General features: G+C 44.6%; 1 protein-coding gene across 2 annotated transcripts in view; it reads right to left on the bottom strand.

Moving 5' to 3' along the window:
• The window catches only part of ltbp4 (latent transforming growth factor beta binding protein 4), a 31599-nt gene that overhangs the window by 6940 nt on the left and 219 nt on the right, over positions 1–24440 (bottom strand). For both annotated transcript variants that reach the window (XM_025054863.1, XM_025054864.1), the window contains exons 2-25: positions 24241–24432; positions 21861–21937; positions 18278–19151; positions 15791–16023; positions 10761–10991; positions 8350–8613; positions 8007–8083; positions 7708–7881; positions 7278–7380; positions 6716–6775; positions 6296–6418; positions 4288–4464; positions 4007–4144; positions 3455–3799; positions 3184–3357; positions 2942–3073; positions 2724–2849; positions 2476–2589; positions 2259–2378; positions 2026–2139; positions 1453–1572; positions 1222–1341; positions 900–1025; positions 675–800 (exon numbers count right to left, since the gene is read on the bottom strand). In XM_025054863.1, the coding sequence (XP_024910631.1) occupies positions 675–800; positions 900–1025; positions 1222–1341; positions 1453–1572; positions 2026–2139; positions 2259–2378; positions 2476–2589; positions 2724–2849; positions 2942–3073; positions 3184–3357; positions 3455–3799; positions 4007–4144; positions 4288–4464; positions 6296–6418; positions 6716–6775; positions 7278–7380; positions 7708–7881; positions 8007–8083; positions 8350–8613; positions 10761–10991; positions 15791–16023; positions 18278–19151; positions 21861–21937; positions 24241–24432 (4340 nt within the window). The remainder of the gene's footprint in view (positions 1–674; positions 801–899; positions 1026–1221; positions 1342–1452; positions 1573–2025; positions 2140–2258; positions 2379–2475; positions 2590–2723; positions 2850–2941; positions 3074–3183; positions 3358–3454; positions 3800–4006; positions 4145–4287; positions 4465–6295; positions 6419–6715; positions 6776–7277; positions 7381–7707; positions 7882–8006; positions 8084–8349; positions 8614–10760; positions 10992–15790; positions 16024–18277; positions 19152–21860; positions 21938–24240; positions 24433–24440) is intronic.

The following is a 24440-nucleotide window of genomic DNA, read 5'->3' as shown; positions in this document are numbered from 1 at the left end:
CCCATGTACCACCAGAGGGAGCCCAAGTACAGCCAGTGGTTTGTGTGCTGTAAGTTAAGGACCACTGATTTAGACACACTCTGGGGCAGGGGTGGCCAAGCAGCAGCAGCAGCAGCAGCAGCAGCAGCAGCAGCACACATCTGAAACATTTAATCAACTGATCTCAGTCTTCAGACACCTGATTGGTCAAACTGTGTGCTCTTGGTTGGTTGGAACAACAACCTGCAGCCACACGGCCCTTTGAGGAGTAGTTTGTAGTTACCTGCTCTAAAGGTGCCTGTCAATAATTAGTCAGGAAACATAAGTGGAGTAAAGTTAGCGACACAGAGAGGCTTGTGTTAGCTCTGAGGACACACTACAGAAGACACAGGAAGTAGGGGGGACATCATTACTACGTGTCGTCATCGTGAATGTTCCTCTGTAATGACAGTACACTCACCCAGGCACGACGTCCTGTTGTCGTTCAGTGTGAATCCCTGAGAACACACACACGTGTAAGATCCAGGTGTGTTCACGCACTCACCGCCAGAGAAACAGAAATCCCCCTCTAGGCACTCGTTAACAACAAAGGACAACACACACACACACACACACACAGAATAAATCACTGACTGTAAACTGGAGTGAAGCCCAGAGCCTCACACTCTTCACCTCAATATGTGTAGAACACTAACCTCTACATTTTCTCCCCAGACCTGTGCTCCGATACCCAGGTGGACAGTCACACCTGTAGGAGCCGATGGTGTTTACACACACTCCCTCAGCCTCACACACACCGGGGGTGTTGCATTCGTCTACATCTGTGCGTAGATCAGAAGAGGAGATTCACTTTACTAATCACCTTATTTAATCAATGTACTACTGAATGTGTATGTGTGTGTTGTGTGTGTGTGTGTCACCTTGGCAGGAGCTGGAACCGGCTCTGACGCTGTATCCAGGCTGACAGGACACACAGTGGTACGACCCCACTGTGTTCACACACCGCTGACCAGGACACTGTGAGTGCTGCACACACTCGTCTACATCTACACACACACACACACACACACACAAATGACAGGTGTCATTAGTTCTGTTAGGGTAGCAGGCTGTGAATGAATGTGTTTCTTATATGTGTGGTATGGCTGGACCAGAACTTTGAACCCAGTTCTCATCGTTTTTGAACGTGCTGCTGAATGTGTGTGTGTGTGTGTGTGTGTGTGTGTGTGTGTGTGTCCAGACCTGTACAGACTCCATTCACTATGTGATATCCCTGCTGACAGTCCACACAGCTGTAGGATCCTTCAGTGTTCACACACTTCTGACCAGGACACGACCCACTGTCCTCACACTCATTCACATCTGCAAACAGGGAGACAGAGAGGTGTGTGTGTGTGTGTGTGTGTGTGTGTGTGTTTCAGGGGGGCGGAGGGGAGTATTTATTATTCTGTATTATTCAGTGTGACTGGTTACCTGTACACTGTCTGTTCCTCAGTTTATATCCTGGTCGACAGGAAACACATCTGTATGAACCCACAGAGTTCACACACATCTGACCAGGACACTGGGACGGTTCTCTACACTCATCAATGTCTGACACACACACACACACACACACACACACATAACATTAGTTTTGACCTGCATCAGTACTTTAGTGGATGCGTCATGGTGACCTGTGACCTGTGTGTACCTGTGTGTACCTGTGTGTACCTGTATGTACCTGTGTGTACCTGTGTGTACATGTATGTACCTGTGTGTACCTGTGTGTACATGTATGTACCTGTGTGTACCTGTGTGTACCTCTGTGTACCTGTGTGTACCTGTGTGTACCTCTGTGTACCTGTGTGTACCTGTGTGTACCTGTATGTACCTGTGTGTACCTGTGTGTACCTCTGTGTACCTGTGTGTACCTGTGTGTACATGTATGTACCTGTGTGTACCTGTGTGTACATGTATGTACCTGTGTGTACCTGTGTGTACCTCTGTGTACCTGTGTGTACCTGTGTGTATGACAGAACTACTGAATGATGTCACTGCTGTTACCTGTGCAGGTGTTGTTCTGGAGCCTGTAACCATGGTGACACACACAGCGGTAGCTTCCAGGTGTGTTTTCACAATGACTATTGGAACAGGGAGCCTGACGACACTCGTCTACGTCTGCGATAAAATATTTGTTTGATAAACATGACTTTGTCGCCACTGCTCTGTTTCCTGAAATGAATGTTGGTTGGTAATAATACCAGCACGCGCACACACACACACAGACACGTTGTTACCTGTGCAGCGTCTGTTGGTGAGTGTGTATCCAGGCTGACATGACCTGCACCTGTATGACCCCTGACTGTTGATACACTCCTGACCTGGACACTGCAGGGGGTCAACACACTCATCCACATCTGAAACACACACACACAGATTACACCAACGAGAATATTTCATTCCATAGATATTAACTGTAAGTGTAGTGTAGAAATACTGCGGTCAGATGTTGACCTGTGCAGGTGCTGCCGACCAGCTGGTAACCAGGGCGACAGAGGCACCTGTAGCTGCCGGCTGTGTTTTCACATCGACCATTCCTGCAGGGTGTCAGCTCACACTCGTCCACGTCTGCAGAGGCACAGAATCAGGTACACACACACACACACACACACACACACAGGGAGAAGAGTGGATCACACAGCTGGTCCTGTTGTTTTACTACCACACACAACAACGTCACAACAGTTTAAGTCGTCTGTCACCTTGACAACTGGTCTGCTGGCTGTTGCTCCTGTATCCAGCCGGACACACACACCTGTAGCTTCCAATGGTGTTGGCACATTCTCCCACTGAACACACACTGGGAGACTGTGCACACTCATTCACATCTACCATCACACACAGTCACACACAGACGTAATAAAACGTGTGTATTATGAACCCATAATCTGTGTACAAGTGTTGGTGTGTGTGTGTTCACCTTGGCAGGATGTGCGTTGTGTGTTGGGCTTGAATCCTTGGTCACACACACAGGTGTGTTTACCATCTGCCTGATCCACACAACGGCCACGACCACACACACCAGGTCGGCTGTCACACACACTTTGCCTTGCTGCAGGGACACACACACAATTTCCTCTTTAAAGGGGTGTTAAATGGAAATGAATGTTTACTACTAAATCCTAAAGATGGATATGTGTGTGTGTGTGTGTGTGTGCTAACTCTGGAGCCTGGTAGGTCTGGTTGTTGGGCTCAGAGCCGGTCTGTTGGGCAGAGGTCGCAGCTCTTCACTCAGTCTGGACCCGGGGTCATGCCTGTGTGGCTGAGCTGGAGCAGGCAGAGAGTCTCCTCTGGCTGAAGGAGGAACCGGCTGAGACACAGATGAGGTTCCACCTCCTGTTCCAAACAAAGAGCACAACCATCGCACAGAATTCTCGGGGATCTCATTTTGAACCCCTTGTTGAACTGCTAGGATCCTAACACTGCTTGGTACCTTGGGCTCTAGTGGGCGGAGACTGTGGCCTCAGGTGTGTTGTGGAAGATGGCACTGACACTGGTTGGTTCTGCTGAGACCCTGTTCTGCCTGGAGTTGGAGATTTGTCCTGAGTTCTTGTTCCTGACCTGTTGGAGGGAAAGCTGGTGGGTGGATTGATGTGAGGAGCCAAAGGGGGACGCAGCTGAGACTGGGCTGGACCTGGCCTGGTCTGGGTTCCACTGGTACCAACTGATCCTGAGCTGGTGCTGCCAGCTGTGTTACTTAATCCATCTACAATCCCTCCAGAGGAAGAGGGGGGCTGCTTGGGTCTGGAGGCTCCTCCCTCTGTGAATCCAGGAGATTCTATAGAAATACATGAAAGTTCACTGAGTCAACACCAGGGGGCAACTTTTGAGACAGTGGTGGTCTGAGTGGACATTAGAGACAGAGGAGACAGTAGTGGATCAAGTGTCAACCGTCATATGAAGGACAGATGATAGGTTCACATCTCTAGCTTCATCATCATCATCATCATCACCAGCCACATCACACAGTGTTGTCTGTATCTACCCTGGCCGTCCTGGTTGTTTGGGGTCAACAATGATGCTCCTCGATTCCCCAGCTGTTCGTTCGCCCTCTGGTTAAACTGCAGTGCAGAGAGTGAGTAATGGTACCCAGGACCAGCTGGACAGATCTCCTTAAAGGCCACTGGAGGACAAAACAACAGGTGAAGAAAAGAGACAGTAGATACGGGACAAGGTTGTTGAAATCCAGTGTGAAAAAAGGGAACTTCGCCTGACCCCCCAGAACCAACGTCAGGTCTATACGTCATTCATCGTCATGTGACCAACCTGAGCCAAAGTACGGACACCTCTGACAGTCAGTGCCCCAGGCTTTGCCCACTCGACTGCAGCAGCATATTTGTTTGGTGATGTTCCTAAGGATTGGCAAAGAGCAGGAGTTGGGACCCTGACCGGACCCCAGGACACGGTGGCACTGACCCTTCTCCTCTGATATCACAGTCTGGGCTGGTAGAGGACACACACAGAGGGACAGAACAGGAGTTCAGACAAATGCTGTTGGCAGTCTGGGATTTTAGTGGTGTGCAGCGTCACATGCAGCGTCAGCAGCACATGCTGTTCGCAGGTCCATTCACTGACAGACATTCAAAGACAACAGCCTCAGTGGAAACTCAAGCAGGTGCAGAATGGACAGCAGTCTGACAGCTTTGACACACGTCTGTGAAACAGACAAAGTCAAGGGACAAACAAACTTAAATTCTTTTTTAGGGTTTTTTTGGTTGTTTTCAGTTGATCTACTACGACAAAAACGATGTTGGTGGATGATCCTAATATGGAAAAACATCAACCCACATGTTTCATTGGCTGAAACACTGGTCGTTGTGAGTGAGGTTTTAAATAAATGACTGATGATGTCATCTGCATACACATACAGCCTTTATATTGTGAAGCAGGATGATCAATCATTCATGTAGACGCTGAGGAGAGGTGATATGACCTCTGAGACAGAAACGTCGCTCCTTCACTGGAGCTGTTGGTTTCCTCTGATGTTGCTGTTATTTGCAGCATGTGAATGAATGTCAGTTGTGTTTTCATACAACACTGGTCAACACTACTGATCCAGACGTCACTAATGCCATATGTTATGTAATAAAAAAAAGCATGTGAGTTCAGTGGTGACTCACAGCTCAGTGGTTCTGTTGGTGTCACAGTGGACACTTCAGGAGTTGTGCTGTAAACCAACAGAAAAGCAGAGGGGAATCTGCTCTGCAGTGATACAGGATATTTTAAAGCCTCCAGCTGTGGGCAATTTCACGGCTTTAGTTTCCAAAGAAATCTTCTCTCCTCGTGATGCAAACATCACGTTACATGTCTGTTTTGGTTTAACGCTGGTTTGGTGTTTTGCACATTAATTCAAACCTGGCATTCAGGTGCTTTGTTTTGTTGTTTTCCCTCAAACAACATGAGATGAAGGCAGAGGAGAAACAGACAGACAGCAGCTGATGACAAACAAAAAAATAGTTGAAAACCACATGTTGAACCAGGACGTCCTGGACAAACAAAGGGCTTTTATGAAACAATGAGGACATTCAAAAAAACACAGCACTGCTTTCATGCCTTACAGCAGTGGTTCCAACACTGTTTTTCTGTAGCGCCCTCCCCTCCCCTTCCCTCCCTTCCCCCATGTGAACACTTTCACAGCTTTTAATTTAAATTCTCACTAAACTTTATTTTAAATACAAAACTGCTTTTCTCATTGCAAAACATAAATACAATTGCAACTATCCAACAACTGCACCAGAAAATATTGAAATTGAACCTGATTTGCCAGGTCCCCCACCCACACTGAAACAGGTCTTTGGCCCTTACTGGGGCCTGCCCCCCACTTTGGGACTCCCCCCTTTCCAGGATAACCTGTTGAGTTGTCCAAATTGAGTTAAAGTTTCTTGAACCTGAACACACAATCATCAAAGGCACACGAGGCAGAGACAAACAACAAGCGTCAGGCTGTGATTAATGGCTGATTTGATGACCCAGCATCCAGGCTGCAGCAGACACCACACACCTCCACCTTCTCAGTGATGCCGGTCAGAATAAGCAGACTCCCTTCAGACTTCACACAGACCATCTGAGCATCTACTGTAGATGCAGTGAAACTCAGCAGAACCAAGGGCTCTGTGGGCTGTAACTCAAACAGCGACCAGTAGAGGGAGTTTTGAGGTGAGCCACCTTCTGGAACCATCTGAGCTCAGATGGATTCAGGAAGTTCTGACCTGGAGTCTGCGTTATTCCTCAGTACTGGAGAGTGAGTTTGTGTGTGTGTGTGTGTGTTACTTACAAATGCAGATTCCGTGTGAGGCATCGAGGATGAACCCCGCCTTACACACACAGCTATAGCTCCCCCTGGTGTTCACACAGATCCCGTTCTCACACAGCCCCGGCTGGAGGCACTCATTCACATCTACACACACACATACACACATTTTGTGCAACATGCATGATGCACACACACACACAGGTTACTTAAGAAAAACTGAATATGACTGGAATATCTGAGTGACATTTGGACTGCAGCTGTACTGCAGGTACTGCATTATACTCAGAGTACTGTGGACAAAGTAAAGTAGTACACAATAAATGTATGTGTGTCATGTGACTTGGTGATTAAACCACTAATGATGATCACAACTGATATCTTACCATCAAAAATCACACAATATATGTATATAGGTATGTGTGTGTGTGTGTTCACACGCACCAACACACTGTGTTCCGTTGCTTCGCTCAAACCCAGAGAGACAACTGCTGTTGCTTCGACCTGAGAATAATTAACGGGAGTGACGATTAAAGACTATCAAACACAGGTGACGATCCCTCCTCACTCACCAGCATCTTCATCATCTTCATCATCTTCAAACACAAAAGCCTCAGCTTCCAAATAGTCACTTATTAATGTTTGTCTCAACAGATTCAGGGTTACCTCTGAGCTCCGTTTGGTTTGTCCTGGTTGGTAACTGTGTGTTTTAGTGTTTTTCACCATTAGAAAGTGGAGCAGGAAGAAGGATTTACAGCGTCTTTCACTTGGTTTGTTAAGTCGTTAAATCATTACTGTTGTAGCATTTAAGACCGTCTTTAACCTTTGGTTTCACTACAGCGCTGTCTGATGATGAATGTCAGTGAGTGAGGTAACACTGTGTCTGTGAAAAGGTCTCATTCAGCCTGAATTCCTTGTGTCTTAGTCAGACTTCCAACACATCTGCAGGAGAATTATTATTCTGTGTGTGTGTGTGTGTGTGTGTGTGTGTGTGTGTGTGCGTTACCTGTATTTTCAGGACAGCGGACACAGTCAGTGATCCCCCAGCCCTTTCCAAGGCCTCTGCAGCACATTTCTTTGCTCCTCAGTCCAGGTAATGGAGAACTACACTGCACACACACACACACACACACACACACACACACAGGAGGTGATGTGACAATAGCCATCGCCAACAACTTGTTATTCCTTCAGTTTTCTTTGCAGCTAACACTGAAAGCCTGACATGTTTATGAACAGTTCAGTTGGACCACACATGGAACCCTCAGTGTGAGAGAACATTGACCTAATTCACAATCTTTTTGGACTGGAGTAGAAACTACAGAACTTGGAGACCCCGCCCCATGATGCTGATATTTGTGCTTTAAGTCCTGACCACTGGAGGGCATTGTTTGCATTCACTGTTGTAGCAGTGACTGTTCCCTGTGGTGTCTCACCTGTCCGTCTTTGACCTCTCTGAAGCAGTACTTGAATCCAGAGTGCTCTGTGTACGTGCCGTCACCCCTCACTGTCTGAGCCTGAACACCCACACCAGGTGGCGCTGGAGCCCCTGCTGATCCAGAAGATGGGGAGAAGGAGAGTGTCTGCAGGGGAGGACTGCGTCCAGACACCTGGACAGATGTGGACAAACCCAAAGGTCAATATACCTCTGTCCAATTAGACCATACATGTGATTACACCGAGTCCTACTTTCTTTATGCATGTGAATGAGGAAAACACGACCTAATGTTCTCACCTTTACCACCTGGTGGATCTTCACACTGGCCTCAGGGGGGTGCTGCACTCTGACCTTCACCATGGAAGGACTAGGAGCTGCACACACACACAGACACACAACAGAATCTTTCTTTAAACCAGTGGTTCACAAAATTGTTTCTGACAATTGTATCATCTTAGACTGTGCCCACCCCTGCATAAAACTCCTCCAACTATATTGTACACATTGTAATTTCTAATAAAACATAATTGAACAAAAGACTTTGACAATCACTACATTCAATCGTGAACATTTTCTAAATATGTCAAATGTGATTTCACCTTCTCTAATTGCAGACCTAAAAAGCACCAGTGCCACTCACCCCCTGGCTGCCCCACCTCCTGGTTCTGACCCAGGGGCAGGAGAAACTCTGTCTGAGTCACTTCCTGATTGGCTGCAGAGGAGGCGAGAACCACAGGCTTGAAGATCTCATTGGATGAGGCTGGTGGAGCAACAGCTGGCCTGGCCGAGGCCGAGGCTGGGGCAACTGGGATCTGACAGAACTTTCCGGTGAAGTTGGGGGGGCAGAGGCAGCGGTCCTTCTGCAGGCAAACACCGCCGTTCTTACAGAGCAGAGGGCAGAGGACTGCAGGAGACACACACACACGCACAGAAAGACCATCCAGTTAGAGCAGGGGATCAAACCATTGACCTTCTTGCTGTAAGGTAATAGCAGAAATCAACCCTTTCTTTCATAGTGTGGTTCATCACAAGGCTGTAAATGAAGCCTTCGGTCCTTAGCTTGTGTCTGACCAACATCAAAAGTCCGTGTCTGGAGTGACCTTTGACCTCTGAGTGCTAACAGTCCATCATGTCTGTGGTGAAAGTGAATCTGGTGCCGACAGAACCAGCCAGCCACCTCCTACTTCCTGTTTGAGCTGGACACAACAGGATGTTGTGTATTGTTACCCAGAATTCAGCTAATGGTCCAGCCAGAGGTCTGAGCAGCAGGAAGGAAAGCTGCAGCTGTGACACTTCACACACTACACTCTGCTTATTATTTACTGCATGATGTGTGTTAACACCATGTCTGTTTATATCAATCTACAGGCATGTGTGTGTGTGTGTGTGTGTGTGTGTGTGTGAGTGAGCAATAATTCACCCTTGGATTTTATGAGTGCAGCATTAACCGAGTGCAGTGACAGCAGCTGTGAAGCCTCTGCTGTTCATATTGTTTATGATGTTGTTAAAGTAAAAGTCTTTCTTCAGTGTGAACCCACAGACTGGTGCAGCGCCACCATCCTGACACCTCAGTCACCTCCACACCTGTGTCTGGAAACAATACTAGATCTGAAGCCATCTGAGTTTTTTGTTTTCCTGAAAAACACGGGTCTGTTTGTTTGTGTGTGTGTGTGTGAGAGAGAGTCAGTGAGAGAGTCAGTGAGAGAGAGCGAGAGATGTTTTGTTTAATAAGCATTTCTGCAGACACAGATGTTGCAGATGTGCTTCAGGGTGTAAACACTGAGACCTGGTTATAACTGTGGACATCACTGTGCAGATGAATCAGTCACTGAGTCAGTTTTAAAGGCTGCAACTGAGGCAGAACAAGAAAACAGCAGACTCTGACTCTTTGTCAGTACCATGGTAGATGGTGGTATGATGACAGAGATGGGCAAAAGATGGATGGATGGATGGATGGATAGAGAGAGGGGTGATCTCTGGTGATTCCAGGTGAAACTAACGACAGTGTAAACATCCTTCAAACATGATGCTGTCAGAGAAAACACGAGCCCCAGTAACAGACCAGGTGAGGATTAAAAAAAAAAACAGAACAGATCAAAGCCCGGTTCTGTCAGTGTGGTCCAGCGTTTGTCCAGCCTGAGGACAGTTCAGAGCTCTGCTGCCAGCAGAAATGATTTAACCAGCACTGACCTGGAATCAGTTCAGGCTTCACAACTATTCACTGGCTTCGACTCTGACTCCAGACTCTGCCAACGTTGGAGGAGCGGCAGGATACATGACGCAGCTGGAGCAGCTTCACACATTTCACATGTATTTAAGGTGAAACATTTTTACAGAAGTCTTCAGATGTTTCACGTGGTCAGATGTTTTCATAGGTTGTTTTCAGCCCTGTCCATTTTTCATCCACAGACTCAGTGACGATCTGAATTGATACTAAAATCTCCTGGAGGGAGCTCAGAGCAGCGCATCACCTCAGAACCAGTGCCACTCAGTAAAGGAAGACGCTGATGCTATGTTGTTTAGCTTCAGAAACAAAAGGCTTTTTCAAGAAGACACACACCTGAGTAGAACCAGTCGTGACATCATTCCAGGACCGGCAGGTATTTGAAACAAACCTCACTTTTCAAGTATGTAGATCTACAGTCACAGTCATTCAAAAGTGTTTTTTATGATTTGTGATCAATTCAACTTCCAGAGGTTTTTCTAATTGTGTCTTGTCTAACTGTTGTCTAAGACAATGCATTAACAAACAGAAAACCTTCAGCCTGAGCTTCTGTGAGGAGCTGCTCTGTTTGTTGTTCCCTGAACTTGTCAGTTCATGAAGACAAATCTGAACAAACAACAAAATCACAGAATCAAATTAAAGCAGCAGCGAATCAAAAACTCCTGGGACGTCAGTGGATGCCTTTGGTTTAGGGGCTGTTTCTCATTTCTCCACTGAGCCTCAGTTTCACCATCATCTCAGCCTAGGGGGCGCTGGCTCTGCCTATGTATGACATAAAAAACCCTAAAACATCTAAGCTTCCTTGACAAGGTGAAGGTCGGACTTACAGACTCTGAAGCCTGGTCCATGTGAACCGTCTCTCCTTCCTCTTGCATCGTCTCCTCCTCCTTCAGCGTCGCTGCTGTACAGCGTGGTCACGTTGCCTCGTTCGCAGTAGTTGACACAGCGGCCCTGGTTGCAGCGCACCTTGCAGATAGTGGGTGTGAACATCACCTGTATGGTCTCCACCCCTCCTCCTCCTCCACCATGTCCTCCTCCTGTAGCCGTCTGTCCATCAGCTGGGTGAGGAGACATGAAAGTAAGGAGGACAGAAACAAAAGTGAAGAGTGGAAGCTGCAGCATGTCGACGGTTGAAGTTGGAGTCACTGAGTGTAGTGCATCGTCCAAGCCTCGCCCTCTAAATCCACCCTAAGTCTACCTCACTCGCCCACCCTGCCACCTCCTCCCCTCTCCAACTTTCTCTCTCTCTCTGGGGTCGAGTGAAAACGAGAGTAGCAGGAAAAAAGGAAGTAAGAAGAAGAAAACGAGGGGCTGCTTCCCCGAGCTCTACGTCTACTCTGTTTCTCCTCCTCTCTCTCTCTCTCACTCTCTCACTCTCTCTTACTCTCTCTCTCTCACTGAGGACTGATGGACGAGATCCCTGCTAAACATTTAGTTTGGAGCTCAGCCCAGTCCTGCACACTGCTTTCAATTACCTCTGCACCTCTCCGCCCCCTTCCCCTGCTTCCTCCTCCTCCCCCACTCCTTCACATTTTCTCTTTTTTAAATTTTGTAAAAATGAAAAAGGAAGATTGCTTTTTCAGGACAGGCTCCAGGACGAGGTCACCGAGTTTAATAAAGTAATGCTCCTCCTCTCTATGATGACGATGATGATGATGACGATGATGCAGCTGATGCAACTGGTGTCGAGCTAAAAGTGGCAGCAAATTAATAATCATCTTGGACTGTGTGTGTGAATTTCAAGAATGTTCAAAACACACACACACACACACACTAACCAGTGGCCTGTCTTAACATTGAACATACTCCGCAAATATCTACTAACCTTCACTCTTACCTTGACCTTAATCTAACTATAATCCTAATCCCTAACCTCAGTCTCAGCCTTAGATTGGTTTCTAATTATTGTTTGTTTTATGTTCTACTATAACCAAAAACACACACACGCACACAGGACAAATCCAAACTGTCCTTGAACATGTGGAATTACTATGGCCATCAGTTGATTATAATAATGTAATCCCAAATTATAATTACTTGTACTCAAAAACGTGCTGATCCACGACGGCTGCCAGCTGCTCCGATAAGTCAGTGAAGAAACAGTTCTTCTTCAGTCTTTTCAATGGAAATGCCCTGTTATTAAAACGGACTTGGTTGAGATCACACACACACACACACACACACTGTACATCACCTTATCACCTACAGAGCTGTGCCAATACGAAAGTGCCTTTAAATCATTGCATATTGACTGAAACCCTAAAGAGGCAGTGTACTTGGCACATGTTGACTGTATGGTACATCATAATAGATCTTTTCTGAGATCCACCCATCAAAAACAGGTATCAAGCAAACACTTGACCCTTGTCTGTTTCTGCCCTCTACAGGTCAATGCTGCATCACTTCACTGCTGCCTGTTTCCCCTGATCAATGTGTCGGCCGAGGGTCAATTCACAGAAGGTGTATGTGTCATTCACACATCAACAGGGTATGTTGTTGGAACATCATTTGTGTTAACTCCTTATTAATGTGTTAAGATTTGCAGACCTCTAAAAAATCCCTAAAGATTAAGTTGGTAAAATGAGGGACTCATTTATCACAGATTCACTGAAATAAACTAAACTTTTCATGAGAAAACGACAGCTGATGTTCTGTTATGATCTCATGAATGAAGAGAGAAGTGTCAGAGCTTCACTGTGGCACTGTAAGAAATCTGCACATCCAGATCCTTCTCTATGGGGTCGTAAAGTCCAGGTCCACGGATGCTTATAATGAAATCAAGAGACAGTGATCACTTATGGAGGTGTGAGTCACCCTGAATCTAAGAGCGTGAGATTATTTCTGTGAGGAAATAAACTACTACTCCCCCCTGCGCCCCCCGCTGAACACAGATTTTGAATTTCTCCATTGTATCATGGAGTGAATGGACCCCAGGGTTGGACTTAATGCAAAACAGCAGTAAATTGACTCTCAACAATGAGCTGAGTTTATTCTCAGATACGACAACATGGCACAAGCAAACGCAGGACAGGAGAAAAACATCAACACTCAGGACTGAGCTGCGTGTTTCCAGGGAGGAGACCCTCACCAAAGGTCAAGTAAGGAATACAGTCCCCCACCCCCATTCATCTCCCCCCACCCAGACATACACACAAACACTACCTCGTGTGTTTCGTGAACACTTAACATAGACATAATTCATCCTCAAGCCCAAAGGTTCCCAACCACTGGGCTGTGGACCAGTAACTGGCCATGGGTGATTTGGTGCTGGGCCAACAATGAAAATGTTTTAATCTTTTAAAATTGAGGCTGGCCTGCCTGGTATTTTATTTTGAAAAAGAATCACTTCTTCCTCTCCTTGACAAACGCTAAAAAGTGCACAATATAAAATAATAACTATATTTACATTAGACAATTATTAATCACATCATACATAATACACTTGTTTGTGTTTGGTTATGGACCTGACTTCCCTTCACACACACACACACACACACACACACACACACCGCTGCTGCTAAAGTACCTTAACTTTTACCAGTACATGTCAAATCCTAATCCTTACTCTATCCCTAATCTGACTCAATCCTGATCCTAACTCCAAACTAGATCTTCAACTCCCTCAACATTGGAGGACTGACTAATGTCCCCACAAGGACAAAGTGTCCTCACAAGTGGAACCATACCAGACACACACACACACACAGAATAAATAAAGAGAGAGGCCAAACAACAATAAACAGCAGCCGTGGAGCAGAGTAGAAACATGGTCAACACACTCTTACAACAGTACGTGCCAGGACTGATGCAACATGAATCCAAATCTAATCTAATTCTCAGATGATCCACGGCTCATAAAGTGAAGTGATCCACACAGAGTCGGACCAGCGCCCTCTGTTTGACACATACAAAAATAAAACTGTAAAACGTCAGTGTCTGTCAGTCAATAATCAAACACTACAAATATGAATATTTAAGGCCAGTGGACACTTTTCTACTTCAAAACTTCCCTTCTAATAAAAAAAAAACAGAAACATATTTTCAACAACTGGGTCTGGTGACCCAGGCTGAAACCAGGCTATCTTCTTTTTCTCTACGTTTCCTTTAAATATTTCAAACAGATAAAGGCGACAACGGGAGACGAGAGTAAATGTAGAGGCCTACACTTCTGATCAATGCTGTAAGTATAAACATTCATCATGAGAAAGAAGACCTTAAGTTAAAGGATTCTTTTTTTATTACTACCTTAGAAAACTCAAAGACATAGATTCTAGTATGAAGCTTCACTGAGCCACAGGAATGTATTTTTGAGGACAAAAACATCAGTCACATCATATACAGTAGGTGGGTTTAAGGGTCAGGGGTCAGGGGTCAGGGGTCAGTCCTAAACCACTGATGTTGTGAAACGTGCAGCCAACTATAGTTGACATACGTGGGTCTATTTCCCTGTTTGGGGGGTGTTAAGAAATACGCCCCACCCCCCACGATCTGTGGACTTTTATAGATGTTCAGAACTTGTGACATCAGAACATCTATAAAATGTCATCTGATAGGACAGTCCAGTTTGATGACGTCTTTATAATCTTTGTTATTATTCATCAAACAACAGTGAACGTCAGACACAGAACTGCAGCAGGACTGCAGTACAGGATTAAAAAATACTGCAACAGACCCTCTAATGTACTAATGTACAGTATTTACCCTGCATTGGCTGCAGTACCACTCTGTTCAGTTCAACAATGTTTCACGTTAAAGCACTGATCTCCGGTCAGTTTCTGAAGATGGATGAAATCCATCCAGAACCGGACAATAACAGGAACTGTTTACTGGACTAATCACAGGGATCATGGTTCAGCTATGGGAATGTATTAACAATTACCTTATCTACCCTGCCACACACACACACACAGACACACACACACACATGCACACATGCACACACAGGGCATTCCCGCAACATTAAATCATAGCTGCTTTGTTTTTGGTGAGAAACCACAGCGAGGGTCTGACAGACATGAGCTCTGAGTGCATTTTATCTCTCAGCTGGTTGTTATAGAAAACAGTGACCCACATGGAGTGGTATGTGTTAGAGAGAGCACAACAGCTCATGGTAAAGGTGTTTGAACAAAACACCGCCTGGATTAGAAAGTCTGCTCTCATATCTGCTTCATAAACACATTACACACATTACAAAAATATACACGCTGTCACTCTCAAAGTACACAGGGACGAGTATTTCTGCTTACAGCAGACAGGATTAATGGGCCTTAGAACAGGGGTTATTGGAGAGTTTTTAGTTTGTTTTTTCTGTCAGTTTTTCTGGTTTTTTTTTTGTTTGTTTAAAAAGTGACTGAGACAGCAGTGATGTCACTGACACAGCAGTGATGTCACTGACACAGCAGTGATGTCACTGACACAGCAGTGATGTCACTGACACAGCAGTGATATTGCTGTATCGGCTTCCTCTGTCCTCTCCTCAGATCAAAGGTCAAATCTCTACAGTTTTATTGACTAAAACCTGATGAACCAGCTGTTGATCACAGACTACAGTCTGATCACAGGTTCTTCTCACACCTGGAGGGAGTGAATTACACCCTGTTGAAGCTCAGCTTCAATGGGAATGAATGGGACAAACTGAATGGACATTTAAACTGTGAGAGCTAGACTTTGATTGGATAGATAAATAAAACAAGTGTCCTGCTTCAGGTGTACCACACCTGTGTGCTCCTGGAGTTGATTCTGACCTGTTCCGTGTCTGACCGTCTGTCCTGAAGACCTGAGATCTTCATCCTGATATTTGGTTTTGTAGTTCTTCAGTACCATAGTAAAATTAGGCAAATGTTTTTTACAAACTGACCTTTAGGGGCAGTGATGTGGACGGTGTACTGTCCCTTCTGAGTGTGGAAACTCCTGACACTGGTTTTCACTGATGATGATGATGAAGAAGATGATGAATTGGAGTTTGGAAGTATGCTGTGTAGTTTCTTCCTCTCCTTCTCGATGTGCTTCAGCAGCAGAGCAGCCATCCTGTCTCCTCGTCCTCTCTGGGACAGGGTCTTTCTCAGCAGAACTGCCTGGGCCTCCCTCAGACTGTTACACAAAATATACAAAATACACAGTCAGTCAGTGTATGACACACACATAACAGCTGTACTTAATATACAATGACTATGTTGAGGCAGCACTCACTGCTGACTTTTTGGGGTTTTTTTTTTGCATCCTTGAGATTTTGATACTGAAAGTGTAAAAGGTACCAATATACTTTGAGTACGTGACCTGCAGTACAGTACAGAAGAAATACTTTGTTGCAACTACTTTAGCCTGAATCTTGAGATGAGGTCATCATCATTTCATTTTAATATTAATATAACTGTGTTCGCGACCTCTAGAGGTCACCAGAGATACAGAGCTACAACACTGCGGAAAGAAGAGCTTTTATTTTGAAAAATCAGTGAAATGATCATTAAAAACCTTGATTTCACTTTAAAAATTCCATCTTAGTGAAGCAGATATTCCTGCACCAGATATATTATATTTAATTATCAGGGTTTATAGAAAGAAAAGTTCACTGTAGGCCAAAGTAAATAGAACTCTCCGTGTCTACTGTTGGACTTGAATGAACCTATAACTATCAACCTAGTGTAGATCACATTGTTTGCTTTATAACTGATTATATTTATGAGGGTAAAAATATACAAACCAAGCTTCCTGGGTGGTGTGTGTGTGAGAGGATGGGGATGTTGTAACTGTGGGAGGATGTGAGGACAACTGTGTTTTTTCTTTGTGCGAGCAGGATTTAATATGTCCTTAATGAGAGATTTGATGAGAAACAGGCATCCGGAACAGTAAGCACACAAATCTACAACCACTGATAACAAACACACACACACAGTCAGAGACGCCCTGCAGTCTGTGTGGCTCTGCTCAAAATGTCCCAACTGCTCATTTCTTCACTAAACTTTGGACCAGATATCAAACATCACAGAGCAGATGAACTAATGACCAGATGGTATGATGTGTATGCAGTATATTTATACTCTATTATTATTATTGTTGTTATTATTAATGTTATTCTCAAGGTCACAGGAGACCACGGCACTCATCAGTTAAAGGCAGGGACAATCAACACACACTCACACTCACAGCATTGGTCGTTCTGGTCAGAGTGAACAACCTCTTCTCCAACCCCTCACCCCCTCACACACACAGACACAGAGAGCAGGAGAACTCCATAGAGACCAGCAGGTCGGGGATCGAATCACTGACCTTCTTGCTGTCACCGTGTTGACCTTACAAGTCAGCCTACGTGTGAATAAAAACTATATTTTCTAGAATGCCTGCCAAATCTCCGTCCCTGTGCCCTGTGTCCTGTCTTCCCACCATCCACCATGACCCTGCCTCTGACCTTTCGACCTGTAGCACCTTTGACCTCAGGGTTCAAGGATTGGATGGAGATGGAGTGTTAACTCTGAGCAGACTGACACAGCTCAGAGTCCAGTTAGACCAGGAGAAAAATAAGAAAAGTTCTTAAAGCAGCAACACAGTGACCTGTGACATTAGGAGATGTGGAAAACCTCACACCCATGTTGAGGAGGTGCAGCAGGTTTCTGTGCCATGGGTGGAGGCATCTCCACCTTTGTCAAGAAGATTAGAAATAAAGCAGATCATGGAATCTTCTTGATCTTGTGACTTACTTTAGTTGAATAATTAGATAAACACATAATAAATAATGGGTGCTCTGGACTGTCTGTCAGGACTCACAGACCAAATAACACGCCATCGCCATCTAGTGTCTCAGAGTAGAACTGCACGGCATAATTCTCAGTAGGTGAAGAGGAGCTCAACTGCAGTCTCTAGGAATTTTCCATTACCGCAAAACAGTGCTCAACATTATTAAAAAATATTTTGTAAATCCGCCTTAAAAACTTCAGCTTGGACCAATCTCTTATTAAAGCCTTCAGATAAATACATAAAACAATGTTTCTAAATCAGAGATCACAGGTTGAGGTCAGGTGAGGTGGTTGGGCTGCACTGTAATAAAACATGTCATGACTTCCTGACCAGTGCATCAGGCCAAAGAGACCAATGTTTCTTTGTTGCAGTGGTGGTTAAAAGTAAGGCTTATTTCAACCCCTGTTATTTAAATAAAACGCTTCTCTTTGTTCTTCTACACTAAACACTGCCCCCTGCCTGCTCCATTGACTCCAGGTGAAGATGAGCAGTGGAAAAACCCTCCCCAGTACAGCCCCATTGAAGCTGAGCTTCATAAACTCCACGGCTACAGTAAGGTATGAGAATGAGATGAGATCAGACTGTGGTCTGTGACTAACAGGAAGGTTCTTACCTCAGCTGCTGCTTCTTCGCTCTTTTGGTTCCTTGGTCCTTTGTTTTCGTCCTCTCAGTCCTTACTCTTATCTCCTTCTCCTCTTCAGGCTGAGACTCAGGATCCAAACTTTTTTGATCAACATGAAACTTTTTACTTCCTCTAACTGTTAATGTGAGGTCCGTTTTAAAATGCTCATGTTCAGATTCAGACCCACCATAGTGTTCAGTCTTGACCTCAGGACTAACATCAGAGTCTGAGTCTGGATCCAATCTCTCCATAGAGTCAGACTGAGGGATTATACCTTCTCCTCCTGACTTTAAATCTTCTGAACCTTCAGACCCTGAAGGATTCTGGTTTTCAGTTGGACTGTTCTTTGTCTCAGACCCTGGGCTTCTATCAGTGACCTCTGTGTCCTTCTTTTTGTCTCCACCCTCTACTTCCCAGGGCTGAAGGTCAATAAACTCAGAGTTAGACTCAGGCCGGTGACCTGTGACCTTTATCTTGACCTCATCGTCTGTCAGGTCCATTCTTCTCTGTTCATTTACCAAAAACACATTAGTCTGAAGTCCATTGTTTACTGACTGATCAGGACCAAAGTTTGGGCTGGAAGTCTCAGGTGAAGGACTCAGTGAGGTGGAGACTGTGGTGAGGGTGGGCGGAGTCACGCTGCTCTGAGTCAGTTTGGTTATGCTCTGCAGGGAGGAGCTCAGGTTTGGAGGAGCCTGGTGTTGGTGGGCTGTGATGGTTGGAGGAATGAAGGTCAGCGGTTGTCCTGGCAGAGACACGGTCACTGTGGAAAACTCACAGCGGTATCCATGGAAACCTCGGCGACAAACACAGCGATTCCCCCAACGACAGAGGCCACCATTATGGCAGCCAGGAAAACACCTGGCTGTAGGAGGATACGGAAGGTGCGGGGACGGGGGAACGGGGAAAGGGAGGAAGGTGTGAGAAAAACAAGGGAGAGAATTTAGAAATATTACATTTCAAAAAATACGGTCCAAGACCATTCCTTCTCTGTAGACTTCTGGAGCATGTCCTTTGACACTCGATTTCAAGACTGAACTCTACTCTACTCTACTAACTCTACTACAATGTTCTTTCAGAAAAATAAAAATAAAAACTCGGATGGTTTTAGATCACCATTCAAGTTTGGTTAAAAATGTCAAGTTTGGTTTGATTTGATAATGCTTTGTTTCTGACTTTGAAGAAAAATCCCTTCACTAGGGGTCGTTACAGCATCAGTAGTCGGCATGTCCATTTGTCAGAATATTTCCTTTGGATGCCTGTTCTGACGCAATCCAACCTCAGAAAAACCAAAATCAGGAAAAAAAACATAATTAAATAATTTCCAAAAACAATTTATTTACTGTACAAAATACATGATTTCATGGTCCTGTACTGCAGTACATCATGAATGAATCTTATCTGTCCAACACACCCATCAAAGTCAGAGCTAATGCTGATCTAGTCTAATCCATAATCAATCAGTTCAATTCAAATTTTAAATAATTAATGAGACATTTAAGTCATTATTTAATAAACTATTAATGTATTTAATGGTGTAACTTTCAGTCGTCCAGGAACAAACCTGCCTTATCCATTTTTATCTAATACTAAGATGTCCAAATAATGTTGTTTTAATTCACAGACTTGCACCTTCCCTGACCCCCTAAAGGTCCACGACTTCATATTGAAGACCCATCTTAGACATGAACACTTAAGCAGCTGAAATGTAAGTATTTAGTCTTCTACACTTTTTCACTTCTGTTTTTTTTATTTTGTGTGTGTGTGTGTGTGTGTGTTTGTACAGAGTTTTATTTTTTACCAGGACAATGTGACCAAACAGTGAAGCTTTACTCTGCAGGAGCTCAAACCAATGGGACTTATTTTGTGTGTGTGCATGTGCACGTGTGCATGCATGAGGGTAAATCTGTTTCCATTCACGAGTTCCCGCAGCACATTCACAGCCCTTTAATCCTGAACTGAATGAACCACTGAGTGTGAGAAGCTCCGCCTCCTCAAACTACATTTATACGCAAATTCACACATTTACACAGAGTTCAATACATGTCTGAAAAAGTCAGTGGCTTCTGAAACGTTTTTGTTCTTAAATTCTCTCTTTGTGCAGCTCTGGTAAAATCAGTTACACTTTAACACATTTAAATAAAATACCAACTTATAAGACCCTGATCTGGAATTTTGTTGGAGTCAACAACGTCTGAAGATAAACAGTTTTTTGAACATTAAACCAAAGTTTGTAATTCCCATATCAGGCTGTTGGGTTGGTTTGCCTCCTTTACTGCAGGCAGGTAGAAAATAGTAAATTTCTGACTAAAATTAAGTTTCTTTATATTATGATGTGTGAAGTCCAACGGGCATCGAGGCAACAGGTCTGCACCAGATTTCAGTGAGTGGTGTCTGATACAGGTCAGATTGACAGGAAGTCCCTGAAGATGCACCGAAGAAGTCGTAAATCCTGCTCTGCATGTGGATTCTGACGTCCTCCATCAGTTCACACTTTGAACTGATGGGTGATGTATCATCAACCTGCTGATGTATATGAAGCCTGCAGTGCATATTCCACATTACACACTCAACACATTCAATATGAAATCTATGGGATCAAAATGGAGAGGATTTAAACAAAGTGGTCTTAACAAAGACCACCTGAGTCTCCAAGGCCAAAGGTAATCTGACACTTGCCAGACTGCATATGGATGTGGGACACTTCTGGCAATGGTGTAAACCTGCTGGCTTTCATTGGGCCAGGACATAATGAAAAAGTGGCCCACATGTGATGTGGTCCAATTATTGTAGACTATAATACTGTAGGTAAACTTCAGTTATTAGTACACACAGGAGAGTTTGCCTCATGAGGGCTTGAAGAAGACCTGAAGAAGATACACCTGATTATGATGAAACGTCTGAGCCGCTGTTCCTGCAGCGACTCAAACAGCAATTCAACTGAGAAGTAGGTGGATGAATATTTGTAAAAATTACAGACCAACCAGTGGAAGATACTTTAAGTTCAATTCCGTTCCTTGGCCAGCAGAACAAGGCTGGTAAAACGGACTTGGTCCATTGTTTTGCAGGCGTATATAAAAAGGGAGATGCTCTACATCAGGGGTCCCCCAACCACATCACCTTTTTTCTTTAACTAACATTAGTCTGAAAGATGGAATGATGACATTAACACCATAATGCAGCACCACCGAGGAACTCTACCTTTTCAGAATACCAGACCAGAGTGGTGCATGGACTGGGTCCAGAAGTCTCTGTGCTCCACATGTTTCCTGACAACCAGCAGCAGTTTTGGTTTCATGTCTGCAGCTGCTTTTCCCTGTTTTACTACATGAAAACTGCAGCCGAACAAAGACGAATCATATGAACAAGCCTTTGCATAAATCCATATGCCGACCTCTTCATGAAGTCGGTTTTCAGGAGCCGAGATCTAAAGGATTTATATTAAACAAATGTCGGAACACTTTTTCTGACCAACCACACAATCTCCGACAAACTCAACCCCAACCAGCACCACCTGACTCCACCGTGCAGTGACAGTAGAGGACAACAGAGGGTGACCAATGACAATACTCACGCTTGGTGCATTTTTTAGGTTTTGTTGACGACGACGCAGTCCATCTGGCACAACACTGTTCTCCACAGACCTGAGGGCTACGAAGAAAAAGAAGAAGAAGAAGAGTTTTTAGAACGAAGAAAATAACCACAAAGGAGGCATTAGAAAGTATTCATCGTTAATTTCCTCATAGAAATGAGAAACTTTAATACCATTTTATACCACCACCAGTCTGACCAACAATAATCCATTCACCCAAAGACCAAACATAGTACACATACCATGGTTTGAGAACCACTGCGGTATATCAATAAGCTGTTGTTTTAAAACGGTGGATGATGTCATGTCATGGTGCTGGTCTGGTCAACTCATGTGTCCCACCAGTAAACTGATCTGTCCCTGCGTTTGGGTTCTCCATGTGGGAACTGAATTAATTAGCAAATCAACACTAGGTCTGACCACACACACACTCCAGCCCCCCAACACACACACACATGCACACACAAACATACACCAGCATCAAAGCAGGTTACCTTCACAGCTCTGTGTAACTGGTGTGCAATGTGTGTGTGTGTTACACAATCTAATGTCCAACTTCCTGTTGACTTATTAGGACATGTTTTCAACAGGATCATACTGTCTGTTGGCTAATCCAGACTAATCCAGACTAATCCAGACGTGGTTTCATTGACACGAGCTGACATTTGATCGGTGTAACAAATAAACAAACAAGTCATGTGTTATCTACGGGGACACTGACGTCTGGACTGTGAGGTGATTTAAAAGTGGAATCTTAATGTGAATACAGATGTACTGCAAAGGATTTAATCATTACTCACAGTGATATACTAATACTGAGAGTATTATAAATGCAAGGGAGGCCCCACTAATGAACACACACTCACACACACACACACACTGTCACAGTGAGACCCTACAGTTTAAAGATGTTAACACTCTTGTACAGACAGACAGAATGGAATATTAGAAAAGGGACGAGGGTGTTGTTGTTTTTATTCCAGATTTCAATGATCTGAAGTGTCTAGTTCACAGACCCTCTTTTATCCTCACAGCTGCTCTGGTTCAAAGTCCCAGTGTAGGACATCAAAGTGTCACTTATTCTTTACCTCCACTCAAAAACTCTATTTTTCTATTCTACTTCCAAAGGACACTAAGCATCTGTTCACGTTGATCCTGCCTCTGTCTGCATCTACACCAATCAGAGACGAGAACACAAAGACCTCTCCTCCAGACTGAAGAAGCAGGGGCAGATGCTGAGGTGAGCAGTGTCTTCTTGTCAGAGAGAAAGGAGGGGCAGTGTAAAAGAGGATCAGAGGAGGAAGGAGGTGGAGACCAAAGAGACAGCAGCATTACTGAGAGTATTACTGTATACAATAGTATTATTACTACTACATCTCATAATAAAAATGGTATTCATTATTACCAGTGTACTACTGTGCATCTCATTGCTCTCAAATTTTAAATTCATAAACTAATTGTTCCTCAGACACTGAAAACCTGTGTCTGTGTGAACGTATACAGAAGAGCTCTCCACTTTTCACACACTCCTACAAACATGCCTGTTTTAAAACCTCTTTGAGCTTGCTGTGTACACACTGCACGCACGTCCACACACACTCAGATACATAACACAACGGCAGTCCAGATTTTTGCATCTAATTCTAAACTCTGTGACCCTCTCTCTCTCCCTCTCTCTCTCCCTCTCTCTCTCTCCCTCTCTTTCTCTATCTGTGCATGTGTATGTATGTGACTGTTGACTTTGCATCCATCACTTGACCAGTCGGACTTGCACTTGAAAGTGGACCTCAAACACATGCACACACACATACACACACACACACGGAATTTCACACATTCCTGAGGTGTCTGCAGTCCAGCACACCTGCCACATGCTGATTGGTCCATTGTTTTATGACCACACACTGCATCAATTCCAGGTACAGAGCATCCAGACCTGGAGTTCAATCCCTGACTGTGGCCTTCACGTCTCTCCCTCACTGACATCACGCTGACAGGGCGCAACCCTGGATTCGATCTCATGTTCATTTATCCCCTGCTGCAGCAACTGGACTAAATCTGATATGTTCTCACCTTTTCAATTATATTAGCGTGTAGACCTAGTCATATCTCCCTAGCTAACAAATGCACATGTACATTTCAAAGACCTGGAATCGACCCCACAACCCTCCAACTGAAAGTGTACTGCACTACCTACTCCTCCACAGCCTTCAATCTCAAAAAGTGATATTTTCTAATTGTTCTTTTATTCTTTGTTCGTTTGTTTAAGATATTGTGCAACGAAAGTTAATCAGATTTATATTTAAATGCATAAAACTGTTTTAGTCCATATTAAAAATCAAATTCTTTATGAGATCCTGACCCGCTCAGAGATTCTCTCCTGCGGCCTCCCTGCAGTTTCTCCCCGGCTCTGCTCTCCTCCAGCCCAGGCTCTGGTGGAGCAGGAGCGGCTATGGCTGTTTTTCTGCCGGATCTCTGCTGTGTCCGAACGGGCTGGAGGTCCTGTCGGTGACCGGGCGGCACGGCTCCCCCCTCCGGCTTAGCAGGGGTTCCTTCGGGGGG

Source organism: Cynoglossus semilaevis, chromosome 4, assembly GCF_000523025.1.
Source record: "Cynoglossus semilaevis isolate Cse_v1.0 chromosome 4, Cse_v1.0, whole genome shotgun sequence".
In the NCBI taxonomy this organism is placed as follows: Eukaryota; Metazoa; Chordata; class Actinopteri; order Pleuronectiformes; family Cynoglossidae; genus Cynoglossus; species Cynoglossus semilaevis.
This window is presented reverse-complemented; position numbering and strand designations above follow the sequence as displayed.